Source organism: Lagopus leucura, unplaced genomic scaffold, assembly GCF_019238085.1.
Source record: "Lagopus leucura isolate 7727_CA_CO unplaced genomic scaffold, USGS_WTPT01 Super-Scaffold_100001, whole genome shotgun sequence".
Taxonomy (NCBI): domain Eukaryota; kingdom Metazoa; phylum Chordata; class Aves; order Galliformes; family Phasianidae; genus Lagopus; species Lagopus leucura.
The window spans coordinates 71,704,684-71,718,851 of NW_024962262.1; the positions used below are offsets into that span (position 1 = coordinate 71,704,684).

The following is a 14,168-nucleotide window of genomic DNA, read 5'->3' on the forward strand; positions in this document are numbered from 1 at the left end:
GATGTAGGACTGAATTGGAGACCTGCTTTCATGTGGATGAGGAGTATATCATTGTCCTGTGCAATGCTCTTGATAATAAGTAGCTTTTGGGTTTTCTGTTTTCTTTACTTGTGGAGTTAGTGGTTCCCATGTGGTTCTGTTGAACTGTTAGTTGTCTATTAATCAATATGAATTGATTAATAGAACTGATTGATAGCTGTGAACATTTACACTAAAACATGCATTTGATACTTCAGTTTTTCTACTCTCTAATTTGGCATACCACCACAGGCAGTCACAGCTATTTTGTGTGTTGGCAGATGTTCTCTAGCTCATTTTGCTCCTCAGCTGATAAGGGGTGTAGCAGGCATGTTATTAGCACAGCCTACTTTACTGTGGTTTACCAACAGGCACATCTATTACTCTCTTGAAGAGGCTGTTACTTGTAAATAAGAAACTTAGCAGATTTGTACTTGTAGAAGCTATTATTTGTATACTGTTGGAGTATACATATGCTTTTATTTAAATACTTTAGTATTTATAGAACATAAATTCATTTGGATATTTGGCTGTGCATAAGAGACTGTGTATGTGATATTCCTATCCAGTATTGCTGCCTGGACTCCCATGTTTGAAGTTTGATAGCATGTACTACAGGACTGCTTGTCACAGCAGTAAACTGGATGGATGAGACCTTTATATCTTCGTGTCTGTTTTGTAAATGTTTTCTTGTAGATCCTAATTTGTGGCTAATGGAGTTCTTTATTTGATCCTCTCTGTCTGTACAATCTGTACCTTTGCAGCATTTAATGCATGATACTCTTCTGTAGTTGCATTAAAATTGTCTCTTTTATTACTGTGATGTGTGGGAATGTTGCAGTTACTCCAGAGTGGATTTTAATTCTAGTAAGAAGCTTTAAGTAAAAAAAAAAAAAAATAAAGCTTTATGCAAATTTACTGCCAATTTGAGATTGTGTACAAAGTATAGATTGTACAGGTTTAATAGTCTGGTAGTGTGTTACATAAAGCCTGTCTTGTGCAGAATGTGATGTTACTGTCCTTCAGTCTTTCATTCGGTCTCATGAATTAGCTGCTGAAATGTTTAAAAAGAAAAAAAAGCATAAACAATTTGTCACGCTAGAGCTGTTTTTTATCTAGTCTCTTAGAGTACATCTTCATGGCATTTTTTTTCTTTACAGAGTTGAGGAAAAATATTGTCCTATCTTAACTTCACAGGTGATATACTGAGGAAGGAGCCTGAATGATTTGTAGCAATGCTGAACACAGTAGTCTGGCCAGAAGGAGCCAGGCACTGAACTTCACTGGAGTTTGTCTCAGACAGTCTCTGAATAGCTGTCATTCTCAAAAGATGCTAGGCCTTCAGACTCAGTAGTTGAAATAGCATTAGCAAGACAAGCTTTCTTCATCCCTCCATTTAAAAAATAAAAAAAAAAATAAAAAATCACTTTAAACCTCCTTCTCTTTAAATGTTAACTTGAAAAATATTTAGTGGCCTACCTTTCTGTGAAGTAAGATAAGAAAAGCTGCTATGATTTTTCAATCTGTCTGCAGGGAGTACAGGTAGAGAATCATCAAGGCACTGGGTTCAAGCTGTGGCAAAATTGATTGTTATTTCTATTACCAAGAGGTAACAGGCCAATATAATATAACATTTCCCTGGTGTAAACTAGTGATGTTCACCCTGGACTTCTGGCTGTATAATCTATAATATTTTTGTAAGAATAAAGTCTAAAATTTATAATTCATTTTGAATGATCAAGTAAAAATGGTAATAGAAGTTATAGCTTTAATGATGGAAGTAGGAGTACAAGAAAGGCTGTTGGCTAAGTTGGTAATTTGTAAGGCAGTTTTTACAGGGAGATGCTACAGGTTACTGTACAACCTTTCATCATATCAAAGCAGAAGACTAATCCTGAGAGTTAAAAACATGCTCAGAACTGAGTGGCTGTATCCTTAGTAAAATCTTAGGGTAGATTGCTCATAATGGTTTAAATAAAAACATGCATTTGTATATTTCATTAAATGTGGTAGTGTTTATGTTTAATAAATCGGCTGTTTATTAAAGGAAATTTTAAATATTTTGTTTTGTAGAAGCTACATCTGAGGAGCCTGGACAAAGTGGGAAAGTGCTCAGGAGCAGGACGTGTATCATTAACTACAGGAAACACATAAAGGTATCTAATGTGACAAAAAAGAAAAATCCACGCAGATGTGCCACGCTAGCAGCTAATAAGATCAAGATAATGAGCGATACAAAGGAAGAGCTGTCGAGCTCAGAGAGTGTTTGCACAGTGAAGAAGAACAGAAGGCAGCTTCATGGCAGTGCATCTGCGGCATCCAAGAAAAAACTGATCAGCAGCTCAGATGTAGATGTTAGTGTAATGTCTGAAAATGAGAAAGAACAGGATTCTGATGGAAAAAATGATTTTTGTTCTGGGTCGTCTGCTCCGAAGAGAAAATACATTAGTGAGTCTGAAGATGAAAAAACGGAATCTGAGGTGGAGATAGAAGTGACTAAAAAGGAGAATGATGATAATGATGATCAGACGAAGAGAACTGAAAGTGATTCAGGTCTTAAGAATACATTTGACTCTTCAGAGGAGAATTCCACAAACCACAAGGTAGAAAATGGGAGAAAGTGGAGAACTTCTGGTCAGTCAACTTCAGCCTACAACCATCACATGAGCAACTCTGAAGAGGAGGTGGGTTCTAAGTTAGCTAAACGTGAAACTAAAACTATCAGAAGAGCACGGAAGAAACAATCCAGAGCCCCTTTGAAAAGATTGAAATTATCAAATGACTTAAACGAAGCATCAGAATCTGCAGCAGGGAAGAAGATAGAGGAAAAAAGCTCAGTATCAAAGAATGTGGAAACACGTGGAGCTGCAGGGAGCTCAAAAGCCAATCTCAACTGTTCTTCCGATTCAGACTCCGGAACTGATAACAGTATATACAGTAATGCCACAGAAACAAAAAAGAGAAAAACAGGCATCGTTAGAAAAAAAATTTCAAATTTACCTAAGCGTTCCAGAAGACCCCAGCGAAGGAAACGTCGGAAACCTAAGCAAGAAAATGACTCTGAAGATTTGGAATATACCAAATATAGAAGAGCTAACCGGCGTACTACGATAAGAACTCGAAACAGGGGTAGGCGGACTGTTAGATACGACGATTGTGACGACGACGACGATGACAGAGGTGTAGGTGATGCAGCTTGTGAAACGTAACCTTAAAAGGAAAAGCCAGCCCACTTTTTTTTTTTTTTAATGGTAATAGCACTAGAACTCATGTTGGATGCTGGCTCTTCCTTGTCCTACATTTCAGGGAATATATTTATATTTTTCTATGAAAAAGTTATGAATGTGATTAGATCATGACTTTCTCCTTTTCATATTTTGACTTGCACTTGCCTGCCCATGTAGCAGCATTTAGCACAGATGCCAAAATGTGCCTCATTATAGGGGCAATTTTTTTGTCTTTACTGGTATTTTATTACATATAACAAGAGTTTAAAAAAAAAAAGTTAAAACACTGCGTAACAGGTTAATAGCAGTATGTTGAGTATTATTGTTATGGGTGCTGCAATGGAATACTACCTAGGTCATTCAACATTCGAGAACAAATTTCAAACATCTCTAATGCTGTAAGAAATAATATATGATATTAACAGGCTTATAAATAATAGTGTACGCTATAAAAATTCGGTGGATGCTGGTATTGCATCAAACGAGTAATGAACAGTCACTGAGTTAACAGCATTACAGCTTCTGTTAGTACAGATGTTAAATGTTCTGTACATTCATTAATGAAAACATACAACTAGAACCAGTTACCAGTTGAGAAAAGCGTATTTGCCACTTAAAAAAGCATATTGGTGCTGGTGAAGAGAGGGTTTATACTGACAGGTAGTACTATCATTAATGTGACTTCTATACTGTAAACTTAAGAATATGAAATGCAGGTGAACTCTTGGGCCTAAGGGTTTTTGTGTGTTTTCTTTATAAAATAGAAAAACCAACAAAACACTTGTTCTGTTTGTTGTTTCTTTTTTATGCGTGAGAAGTTGGAGGTGCAGGGTTCTTACATTCCAGACCGTTTTTGCTAAATCTCTGTTGGTCTTCCACATTTAAACTTTTAAGTGCTTCGATGTTAGATTTTTGCATTGATTAAACGTATCGGTTTTGATTGCTGCCATTTATCTGCTAATTTTTGAAATGTTTGAGGTGGCTGTTGTCAAAAAATAATTACATAGAAGATGAATTGTCCAGGGGAAAAAAAAATAAGTATATACATTTTTGGTTGGTTATGCATCAAACAGGAGAATGCATATAGCACCTCTAAATTCTTTTCCCTGGAGCTGGTTGGGCCTCCTGCCAAATCACTGTCTTCAATCCAACACAAGGTGCTCTACTCCTTTCTCACTCTATGCTATGGTTTTCCTGCCTCTCTGCTGGTTCAGTTTCTCAGGTTTCTCTGGTTCAGTAGGAGATAAGTCAAAGCAGTTAGCTGTGACTCAGCTCAAACTGAAACAGCAAGCTCATGAGTTAGTTTTCTAGCAGACTGGACAGGTAATAGCATCTTGAAAGGCTTTGGGGGGAAAAAAGTCCAGATTCATAATCACATTTAGTAACATAGTAAGTGCTTTTACAACTGGCAGTGAAGTAATGAAAGTGCTGGCAGCAGTTACTGAGAAGCACTTCTCCAGTGTTGTTGCTGACATTGTGCCAAAAGGAGCACTGACTATCACATTTTGGTATCTAGAATGTTATCTCAGTATAGAGAAGTAGTTTTTTTTGGAAAAAAAAAAAAAACCTTCTGTATGAAGTCCAAGAAGAAGCTAGTTTGTCACTTGCCTCAGGAGTTTTATTTATTTAGACTATAATTCTTGAATATAGTGTTAGAATTTAATAAGCTCAAGATGTTTATTTGATTCCTTTAAGTTGGTACACAAAATAGGAACATGGTTGTGTTCAGTGAGGAGACCTGGCTCTTCTGAGCGGCTTTGTTAAAGAGAGCAAGTGGTTATTTCTGTTACCCCTATGTGGATTGAACTGTTCAGCAGCTGCTCACGGTCACTGTTCTGTGAAATACAACCCTCAGTAGTTGGGTTCAATCTGTTACAAAGACTCCTTTTTAAATTTCTATTTTATTAAACAGTCAAATCTCAGTTTGGTAGGTTTGTATTTCTGATTCAGACTCAAAAAGATGTTTTTCTTTCTTGCCGTTCAGCCGCCCTGTCACACTGTGCTCACACACCGTAGATTTGTGATGGCCCCAAAGGGTGGGAGCAGCTTCTGGCCTCAGCTTTCCCATACCTGGGAGGGAACTGCTAGTTTAAGGAGCAGAACACTTTATTTTATAGGCAAAGCAAATGCTGTTGTGTATCTCCTTGTTTTATAGACAGACAGGAGGAGAGGTAATTAAAGAGTTTTTGTTTCATCTGTTTTTCCTATCACCCGTATAAGAATGTATTTATTTTACTCTTCACTGTTCTCTCTTGGAACAGCGGTTCCTTCTATTGACTTGGCCTGGCTCTAGTCAGACCAAACGGGGCGATAAGGGAGGGCTGGGCCACGCACTCGGGCTGGAGCTGCCGGTCCTCCCGCCGTGCCCGCTCTCTATGGTCGGCGCGGTTAGAGCGTCGTAGCGCTGAGAGAAACTCTATGGTACCGGCGCAGCGGAGCGTCTCGGCGCGCGTGCGCGGTGCCCTCCCGCGGGGGAGAGGAAGGCGGGGGGCGGTGACGGCGAGGTGATGGCGACGTTCTTCGGAGAGGTGGTGATCGCTCCTTCCCGGGCCGGCGTGGACGATGAGGAGGAGACCGAGGAGACGGCTGAGGATAGGGAGATCCGCAGGGAGCTGCAGCAGAAAAGGTAGTGGTGTGGGATGCGAGCGCTGCGCAGCGCCGTGCTCCCCGGAGGGGGTTGTGAGCCCGGCGTCTCTCGGCAGGGAGATCGCCGCGTTCTGGACGCCGGGAGCCGCGGGGAGCCCTGCCGAGGAACCCCTGCCGTGCTCCAGGTTCGTCGTCGCCGTAGGACACAACGCTGTCGGTAGGTGGGAAACCGAGCGCGTGGGGATGGAATGGCCAAAGTACGGTCCTTGTGCCAGCAGCACGTTGGGTTGGGTCGCGGTGCGGTAATAGGAACGTGCTTTGTCTGCGGGTTTAACTGGGTTTAACCTCGTCCTTCATCCTGCTCGTGCGTCATGCTCTTACTGGATTGTTGGTTAATTTGCAAAACCTGCTTTTTGATAATGGCACGTAGCTCGGTGTGGTGCTTGTAAATAAAACTGTGCAGTCATAAAGCTGTGCGTAAGTCATCTATGGCACTTCTGCTTGTATTTCAGAATGTCTGGGAGGTAGCTGACTTATCCCTGCTGTGCTCAGATTGCTTTGTACTACTGAACCAGATATGTGGGTTACACTTGTCAATATTACAAGTGTTATTTCACTCATCCTTTTTCTTTCTAAAGTTCTGGGATGTCAGTCATCTCTTCCTGCCTGAGTATGGGAAGCTTCTCTGAAACTTAACTGTTCTGATTTTGGAAATTTTCCAGGTCCTATTCATCCCCTTCCCCTTTAGTTTAACGTTCTTGGCAAGATATGGATTACATACAGAAATTTCGGACTTTGAGTCCTCCTCACCTTTTTTTTAATTACCAGTGAGCAAGGATTTTTTTGGTACAACTTCTTTTTTGTTCGGTCACCTTCTTACACTTTGGTCCTATACTCGTTCGTAATGCTCTGAGATGGTTACACATTGAAGTCTTGAGACAGCTTTTCCCCTTCCCATACATGCATAACATGGCCTTGAGCTTCTGAACAGCTGTTTCCCTTTGGATATGGAGTCATCTTAAGTCTTTTCTACATCTAGATCATCTTTATCCTAGTTAGTTTCCTTAACTTGTTTTTTTTCTTTCTTGAGGATTTTCCTTTATAAGTAGTTAAATATGCATTTTAGGTCTGCTCTTTCATAGGAACTACTTTGATTTATAGTAATTTGATTTAGCAGCTCTTTTGCCACTGAGTTGCATGCTCATGTGTCTGCTTCCTGGAGCCAAAGTTACAGTTCTGCCTTGCTGACTTCTGTTATTTTTTCCTGAGAAATCTGTTGAATCTCATATGTCAAGAGCTATTAGAGACAAAATATTTAGTTGTGCTTGTTATTAGTATATTCTGAAGGAATCTAAGTTGGCTGTAGTGATACAGTTCTTAATATGTGTTGTTAATGATAGAGATCTCTACCTATATGTAGGACAGTTCTTTACGTCTTGATTCAGCAAAATTACTCACAATCTTTGCTGGATTTGGTTGAATGTCTGTCAATAAAAATGTTTTTACTGTACCTTTTTAATTTGAGAATATTGAAAAGAAATACTTAACTCCAACTGTTTATTTTTAGAATAGAGGTTTTATTCATTGTAAATTAACATTAGCATTCTTTGCAGCTTTTCTGTCGTCTTTTATTCTGGATTCCTTATGTTGGAAAGTAGTTGGAGCTGTGAAACTGTGGAATGAGTGGTGCCAGACAACCAATGCAACAAGTGTCCTCCCAACAGATTCTTTCTGCTTGTTCTATCAATTAATATCAGATCCAACAGTAAGTGACTTATGTGTGAGTTTCTCTGTATTTTAGTATTCTGAAAAAGGGAGCAAGCTCCTTTCATCCCCACCTTGCCCAGCACAAACAGGATAAAACACTACAGCTATAGTATTTTGGATTATTCTCACAAGAAAATGTGAAGGGTCTTTATGGTCACTAAAACCGCTTTTGAGTTCTGGCTTGTGGAGTTTAAAGCAAAGATGGTATTACAGAATCACAGAATGGCCCGGGTTGGAAGGACCTCAAGGATCATGAATCTCCAGCCCCCCTGCCACATGCAGGGCCACCAACCTCCCTATTTAATACTAGAAAGGCTGCCCAGGGCCCCATCCAACCTGGCCTTGAACACCTCCAGGGATGGGGCATCCACAACCTCTCTGGGCAGCCTGTGCCAGCACCTCACCACGCTCGTAGTAAAGAACTTCCCCCTGACATCCAACTTAAATCTTCCTCGACTTAAAACCATTTCCCCTTGTGCTGCTGTTCTCTACGCTTTTGAGAGTTGATTAGAGCCTCCTGTTTATAGGCTCCCTTTAGTACTGAAAGGCTGCAATGAGGTCACCCCTACATGGTGGAATGTTTCATGTGAGGCTATGAATGAAAAACTCGTTCTCAAATAGAGATGAAGAATCCCAGGAGTACCAAACAAGTTGTTGACTGTAGTCGTACCACCTTTACATGTGATTGTAAGCTACTATTGTGTCCTATAAACCACTTAAACAACCTTTTTTTTTTTTTTTTCCTTTGTCAGATTTTGTTGTGCCAGTGTAGTTGCTATGTTGCTGAAGATCAGCAGTTCCAGTGGCTTGAAAAGGTATAACTGCAAGACAACATATTGAGCAATGAAATCTTAGGACCTTCAAGTTAGTGCATCTGCCTCTTCTCTCTACTCTTCTATACCTGACAGTACTGTAAATAGCTTTTTTTTTTTTTTTTTTTTTTTTTGCTGTGATTTAAGTACTCAACAAATTTAGAATTACTGAATTCTGTGAAATTCTTTTCTAGATGTTGCCAGTTATGTTTACCATAACTCACTGTGCAGTTACTTTTTTGGGGAGTTTCAATTTTGATCCTTTCCTGTTTTACAAACTTTTTCCTGTTCATCTTAACTTCTCAGTGACTTGTTTCAACTGGTATTTCAGCTCTGGGAGAATCCTTCTGTAATGGAGTTCTAACATAATTTGTACAGCTGCCAGATAAGCATTGTGAAAATTCAGGGTAGGTGGTGTCTTCACAAATGGGTGTGATCTGTTTCTTTCACAAGGTGGAAGTCTAGAAGAAGCTGCTTCCAAAGTATTATCTGTCCTGTTTGTCAATCTAGTCAGATTGCTGTATGGGCAACCCTATTATGATTCAAGGATTCAGATTCTCACCCCTCCCCAAATAATATCGTTTTGATTTTAGTAAAGTAACTCCAAGGGGAATTTTCAGGCTGTTGATTTTTGGATGTGGGTCCCAGTCCCATCCTAGCCTCAAGGGAGGTGTGGTTTATTTGGTTGTTGTGGTTTAATCCCGTGGGCAGCTCAGCACCACACTGCTCGCTCCCCCTGCTCTCGGTGAGATGGGGAGAGAGCTGGGGGCAAAAAAGGAGAACTTACAGGTAGAGATAAAAACAAAAAACAAAATTGTTCACTAAAAAAAGGAAGAGAGAAATAATAGTAATGATGGTAATCATAGAATCATAGAATCACCAAGGTTGGAAAAAACCTTCAAGATCATCCAGTCCAACCGTTCACCTATTCCCAGTAGCTCCCACTAAACCATGTCCCTCAACACGACATCCAGCCTTTCCTTGAACACCATAGTGTTATATATAGTATATGTGTGCACTACACCATAGTGTCATATATAGTATATGTGTGTGTACACACACAGAACAAGTGGAGCACAAAGCAGCTGCTCACTACTGCTGACTGATGCCCAGCCAGTCCCCAAGCAGCTTTGTCTCCCCTGCCAGCTGTCTAAGCCAGCACGTAAGGAGGATTATGTGGGTGCAGGGGAAAATTGTACAGGAGAACCACAACAGTTGTGGGAAGGCAAAGGAGATGAAAATCTGGGGTAACTTTGAGTGTTACAGGGATTTCAGACCCACGTTTGTGGAAAACTGGTTTTCTTGTCATTCAATGGCTGGTTGATAAGTTTATTTGACCCGGTGAGGCATTAGTGGTTGATTTGAAATTTTAGAAACCTTGGAATCTTAAACGTTGTGGTTTTTCTGTATTCCAAGCTTTCTTGCACTTCATTTAAATTGGGAAAAGAAAGATTCTTGTGGTTTGCACTGTCTTTTCCATTTCTGTTTTTCCAGCTGCTTGTGTATGTATTATTTCAAATGTGAGTGGTTTTGAACAGTAGAAGTGTACAGTTTTAACTAAGTCAGTGTTACAGCTAAGTTGTTAGGCTTTTGCTTTTAGCTTGAGTTACAGGTGTATTCTGTATTCTTTGTAAATCTCACTAACTGGAAATTCTCACAGTTTCCACGAGCCAGACTCTTTCATTTGTGCTCTCAGTAAATGATCACTGACACTTAGATGTGAACTTTTGCAGAACTTCTCTTGATACTAGCAGTGTTCCCAGGCAGAGTAAACAGTTGTCATTTCACCTGGCAGGCAGATAAACACCACACTGCAATTAGCTCATCCCTACCCTGCCATGGGATGAGGGAGAAAATTGAAAAGCACAGGGATCTGTGGGTAAGAGATAAAGGCAATTTAATAAGAATGGGACTGGGAAGAGGAGAGAAAAGAGTAAAACAAATAAACTGTAGCAACAAAGCCAGTCGAAACAAGTGGTGCACGGTGCAGTGTAATAGCTCACAACCAGCCAGTACTGGAGCAGTGGCAGTCCCCCTGGCCAGCTCCCCCAGTTTTGTTGTTCAGCATAACACCACGTGTTATAGGACATCCACGTGGGCCAGAGTCAGCTGTCCTGGTTCTTTCCCCTCCCAGCTCCCTGTGCCCCCTCAGCTCCTTGCTGGCTGGGCAGTGTGAGGAGCTGAAATGTCCTTGGCTCTGTGTAAGCACTGCTCAGCAACAACTACAACAACAGTGTGTATCAACATTATTTTCATCCTAAATCCAAACACAGCACCATACCAGTCACCATGAAGAAAATTAACTATCCCAAACAAAACCAGGACAGTAAACATCCCATTAATTGGAAGATAAGTGCTTCTGAAAAGTTACATCAGTTTTATATTACAGTGGTAGCACACTGATGTGAAGGAGTCATCAGGTCCACTTCTGTGATTGGTGCTATGTACAGAAACAGGCAAGCTTCTGTAATGTTTACCAAATGCCTTATTTCTTTTCTGATCACAAATCTGGAGGAGAGAGTTGAGAGGGAGAGTGCACATTTCTCATACTTCCCATTTTGACATAGATTCTTTCAAAACAGTGAAGGGCTGTGCAGTATGTTTTGTGATGGCGTGCAGTAGATCCAAATACATGTTTTGCGTGATATTATTTTAGGCTTATTTGACTTTGAGGGAAGCTGCATAAAAAAATATTTTCTCAATTCTCTGTTCAACTTGAGCGTAATTAAATAAAATCTGAGTATTTGAAAATGAGTCATCATAAATTTAAGAACAGCGTAAATCAGAAACAACATCTGGGGAGCACAATTTCAATTTGTAATGTCTCTGAACCCACTGAGCTACCTTGCTGTTACAAGCAGCCTGGTTTTTATTTGGAGTTTTTTTTTTTTCTGCTGTCACCCTTAGTAAAAATAGTAAGCCTTAATATATTTGCAGGTGAAAGGATAGTGCTGAAAATCTGAAGCTTCTCAAGAAGACTAGTACACTTGGTAAATATGTTAGCTCTTTGTTCTCTTCATTTTTTAACTTCTGTCGTGAAAGGAACCCACATGGAATTTCCATTCAAGGGATTGTGAATCAAATTTTAGTTAGCCTTCCAAGCAAAGACTGGTCTTTGCTGCCTGCACTCAAATTGAAATTCACGTCTGTGTTTTTAACATTGTTAATGTGAGAAGAAAAACGTTCCTTTATCGGCAAAATTTTTCTTTCAGGTTTTTGGCCATATAAGGAAGGAAGGCTTACAAGTAACCATTCTTTCAACGTGCCCTGTAGCTGAGTATAGAACTCAGGAATCCACTCTGACCCTTCAGTCTCCATTTCTGAAAGCCTTGAAGACGAAAGAATTCAAAGAGGAGGTCTGCTGTCCACTGCTGGAGCAACCGAACATTGTGCGAGATCTTCCTGCTGCTGGTATTTTTCAGTCTCACAGTGGCAATATAAAATTTGCTTTGAAGAAAATCCGTTTGTAATTCTAACTTTTTACTTGATGATGTGAATTGTCGACCAGATCGGCTTTTTGGAAATTAATTCCTAACAATTCACCATCTTAGATGTTGCCTTGTAAAATATGAACACGTCCAGTTTGAGGTTCATAAGCTCTTTCTGCTTGTTAGAGGTAAATAGGTTTCATGATGCTGCTGATCGGCACCGTGTAAAGGTTAAATTTGGTTTTATCATGTGCTGTAATGGAACCTCTGTAAGGCTTTTCTTTATAGAGTACCAAATTAATGTTAGCATCCATGAGGAAAACCTCATCTGGGAAGAGCTAAAAGTTGGATGATTTTTCTAAAAAAAAAAAAAAAAAAAAATCTGTAGTTTGCATTTTTGTTTCATTCCAACAAAAGCTCACATTGCCTTTGTTTATTAATTAAACATTGCTCTTGAAGATATTTACCAGCAAAAAAGATGGAACTGTGCATTACTGCTTTTTGATAGTTTATTTTCTCATGTGCCTGTTCGCTGCTGAACGTAACACTTTTTCTTTTCATTTGTATCTAGTTCTGAGTTACTGTCAAGTATGGCAGATTCCTGCAGTACTGTACCAGTGCTACACTGATATCATCAAACTGGACATGGTTACAATTGAGGCATTCAAACCTCTGCTTTCTTCTAAGTCCCTGAAGAATTTAGTCAAGGTAAAATTTCATATTTAAAAATTAATGAGAGATTTGGTCTGTCTTTCTATCTCACCAGAATTTAGCGGGTGATATGACCCACCTAACCTGTAAAGCCTAACTGATTTATGGTGTATCTGGAAGCTTCTTAAATGTTGGAGCTACAAACTCAGTTATAAAGATGATACAATGTTTTTGCGCTAACCAAGCAAATCAAGGTATTCTGGGATGCTGAGGTGAATGTTTTGCTGCTTTCTGAAACACTTCAATCAAAGTATAGTTGGTTCACATCGCACAACGCCCTCCTCAGTTTTGCCAGTTGGACTTCCATTTCAGTGATAGAAGGCATTTGCGTGTATTGAAGTACTTACTTCAGCTTGAAGTATGGAAATTACCAGTTAGCATTCATTTACAGTGTAAGTGCAAATGACTAACCCCTAAATGTTTAAACATAAAACGGGTTTACACTGGAAAGGTTGCCCAAGGAGGCTGTGGATGCCCCATCCATGGAGGCATTCAAGGCCAGGCTGGATGTGGCTCTGGGCAGCCTGGTCTGCTGGTTTGTGACCCTGCACACAGCAGGGGGGTTGAAACTTGATGATCTTTGTGGTCCTTTTCAACCCAGGCCATTCTGTGGTAATGTACTCATTTACATCTATGGAAGGAAAAAAACAGTGAAAATGCAGACTCTTCCTCCACTGTAAAAGAGGAAAAAGCCAAATTGATAAACCCCATTGCATTGTTAAACTGCAAGTTCCTTTTGGTGCCTTTGAGAGTTTTCTAGATACCTTCATTAAGGTGATATTTGTTTACAATCAACATGTTTACCAGACAGATACTCATAATATTGAAAACGGGAACGGGTGATAGCAAGGCTTGGTGGGTTTTGGTTTGTTTCTATTTTGTTAACAGGGATGTAGCTAATGCTGATTGTCATTTCCTTTTCCTAGGATGTATCCGAAAGCACAAAGATTTTGAAGAAGTTGCTGACAACTGGTGAAACTCACAATAATATCTATATCTAAAGAGGACACTTACAACACGGATGACACTTGTTTTAAATTCCAGTTTCTTCCAGAGATGGCACTTTGAAATTGTAGTTATTTCTTTAAAAGTGGAATAAATTCTACTTGATTTTTACTTCTGAATTCATTTTGGTTGCTTTCTAGTTCATCGCAATAAACACACATTTTTTTTTCTGTAGGGATGGAAGACTTTCTCCAGGAGCAGCTTTGTGAGGAAAGATATCTTAGATATGAAAAGCAATTTCTTTTCTTCTTCCTGAAGGAATTGTCATATCCAAATTGACTCCTCACATATACGAAAGAGTAAATATGGTCAATGTATTCTTGTCTATTTTCTACTTCAGCTTATATTACCTAACTTAAAGATTCCTGCCATGAAGAAAATATTATGTGCATCTTTTTATGTATGTATATGTATGTACATGTGTATATACATATTTTTTAATAGTGATACCTTTTAAGGAATTGCTAATGGAAAATAAGCTTGCTTTACAAAGAGGCAGGAATGCAGGTCTTGCTTGAACTCATGGGAGAGCTGTGAATTGGATTCACTGAGTAAAGGATCACAGCAGTTCAGAATGGCACTGCCTGCAGATCAGGCAGGAAGAGGTACGTGCC

At 39.7% G+C, this 14,168-nt stretch overlaps 2 protein-coding genes across 4 annotated transcripts in view; both read left to right on the forward strand.

Moving 5' to 3' along the window:
• Positions 1–4,025, forward strand: part of BRWD1 (bromodomain and WD repeat domain containing 1) — a 52,189-nt gene extending 48,164 nt beyond the window's left edge. For all 3 annotated transcript variants that reach the window (XM_042867031.1, XM_042867032.1, XM_042867033.1), the window contains exon 41: positions 2,092–4,025. In XM_042867031.1, coding sequence (XP_042722965.1) covers positions 2,092–3,227 — 1,136 coding nt within the window. In that variant the 3' untranslated portion in view covers positions 3,228–4,025. The remainder of the gene's footprint in view (positions 1–2,091) is intronic.
• A 1,682-nt stretch (positions 4,026–5,707) lies between these two features.
• On the forward strand, positions 5,708–13,673 carry PSMG1 (proteasome assembly chaperone 1). The gene is made up of 7 exons (XM_042868297.1): positions 5,708–5,871; positions 5,948–6,048; positions 7,445–7,596; positions 8,351–8,413; positions 11,623–11,821; positions 12,410–12,546; positions 13,476–13,673. Exons 1-7 carry the CDS (start codon positions 5,753–5,755, stop codon positions 13,548–13,550), a joined length of 846 nt encoding a protein of 281 aa, XP_042724231.1. The 5' UTR covers positions 5,708–5,752; the 3' UTR covers positions 13,551–13,673.
• Positions 13,674–14,168: the final 495 nt, after the last annotated feature.

What these genes read in the sequence shown, in the direction of transcription:
- PSMG1 (XM_042868297.1), top strand. Translation starts at nt 5,753, where the DNA reads ATGGCGACGTTCTTCGGAGAGGTGGTGATCGCTCCTTCCCGGGCCGGC. An exon ending in AGTTCCAGTGGCTTGAAAAG is followed by an intron (nt 8,414 to 11,622) that starts GTATAACTGCAA and finishes TTTTTCTTTCAG; the next exon opens with GTTTTTGGCCATATAAGGAA. An exon ending in CCCTGAAGAATTTAGTCAAG is followed by an intron (nt 12,547 to 13,475) that starts GTAAAATTTCAT and finishes TCCTTTTCCTAG; the next exon opens with GATGTATCCGAAAGCACAAA.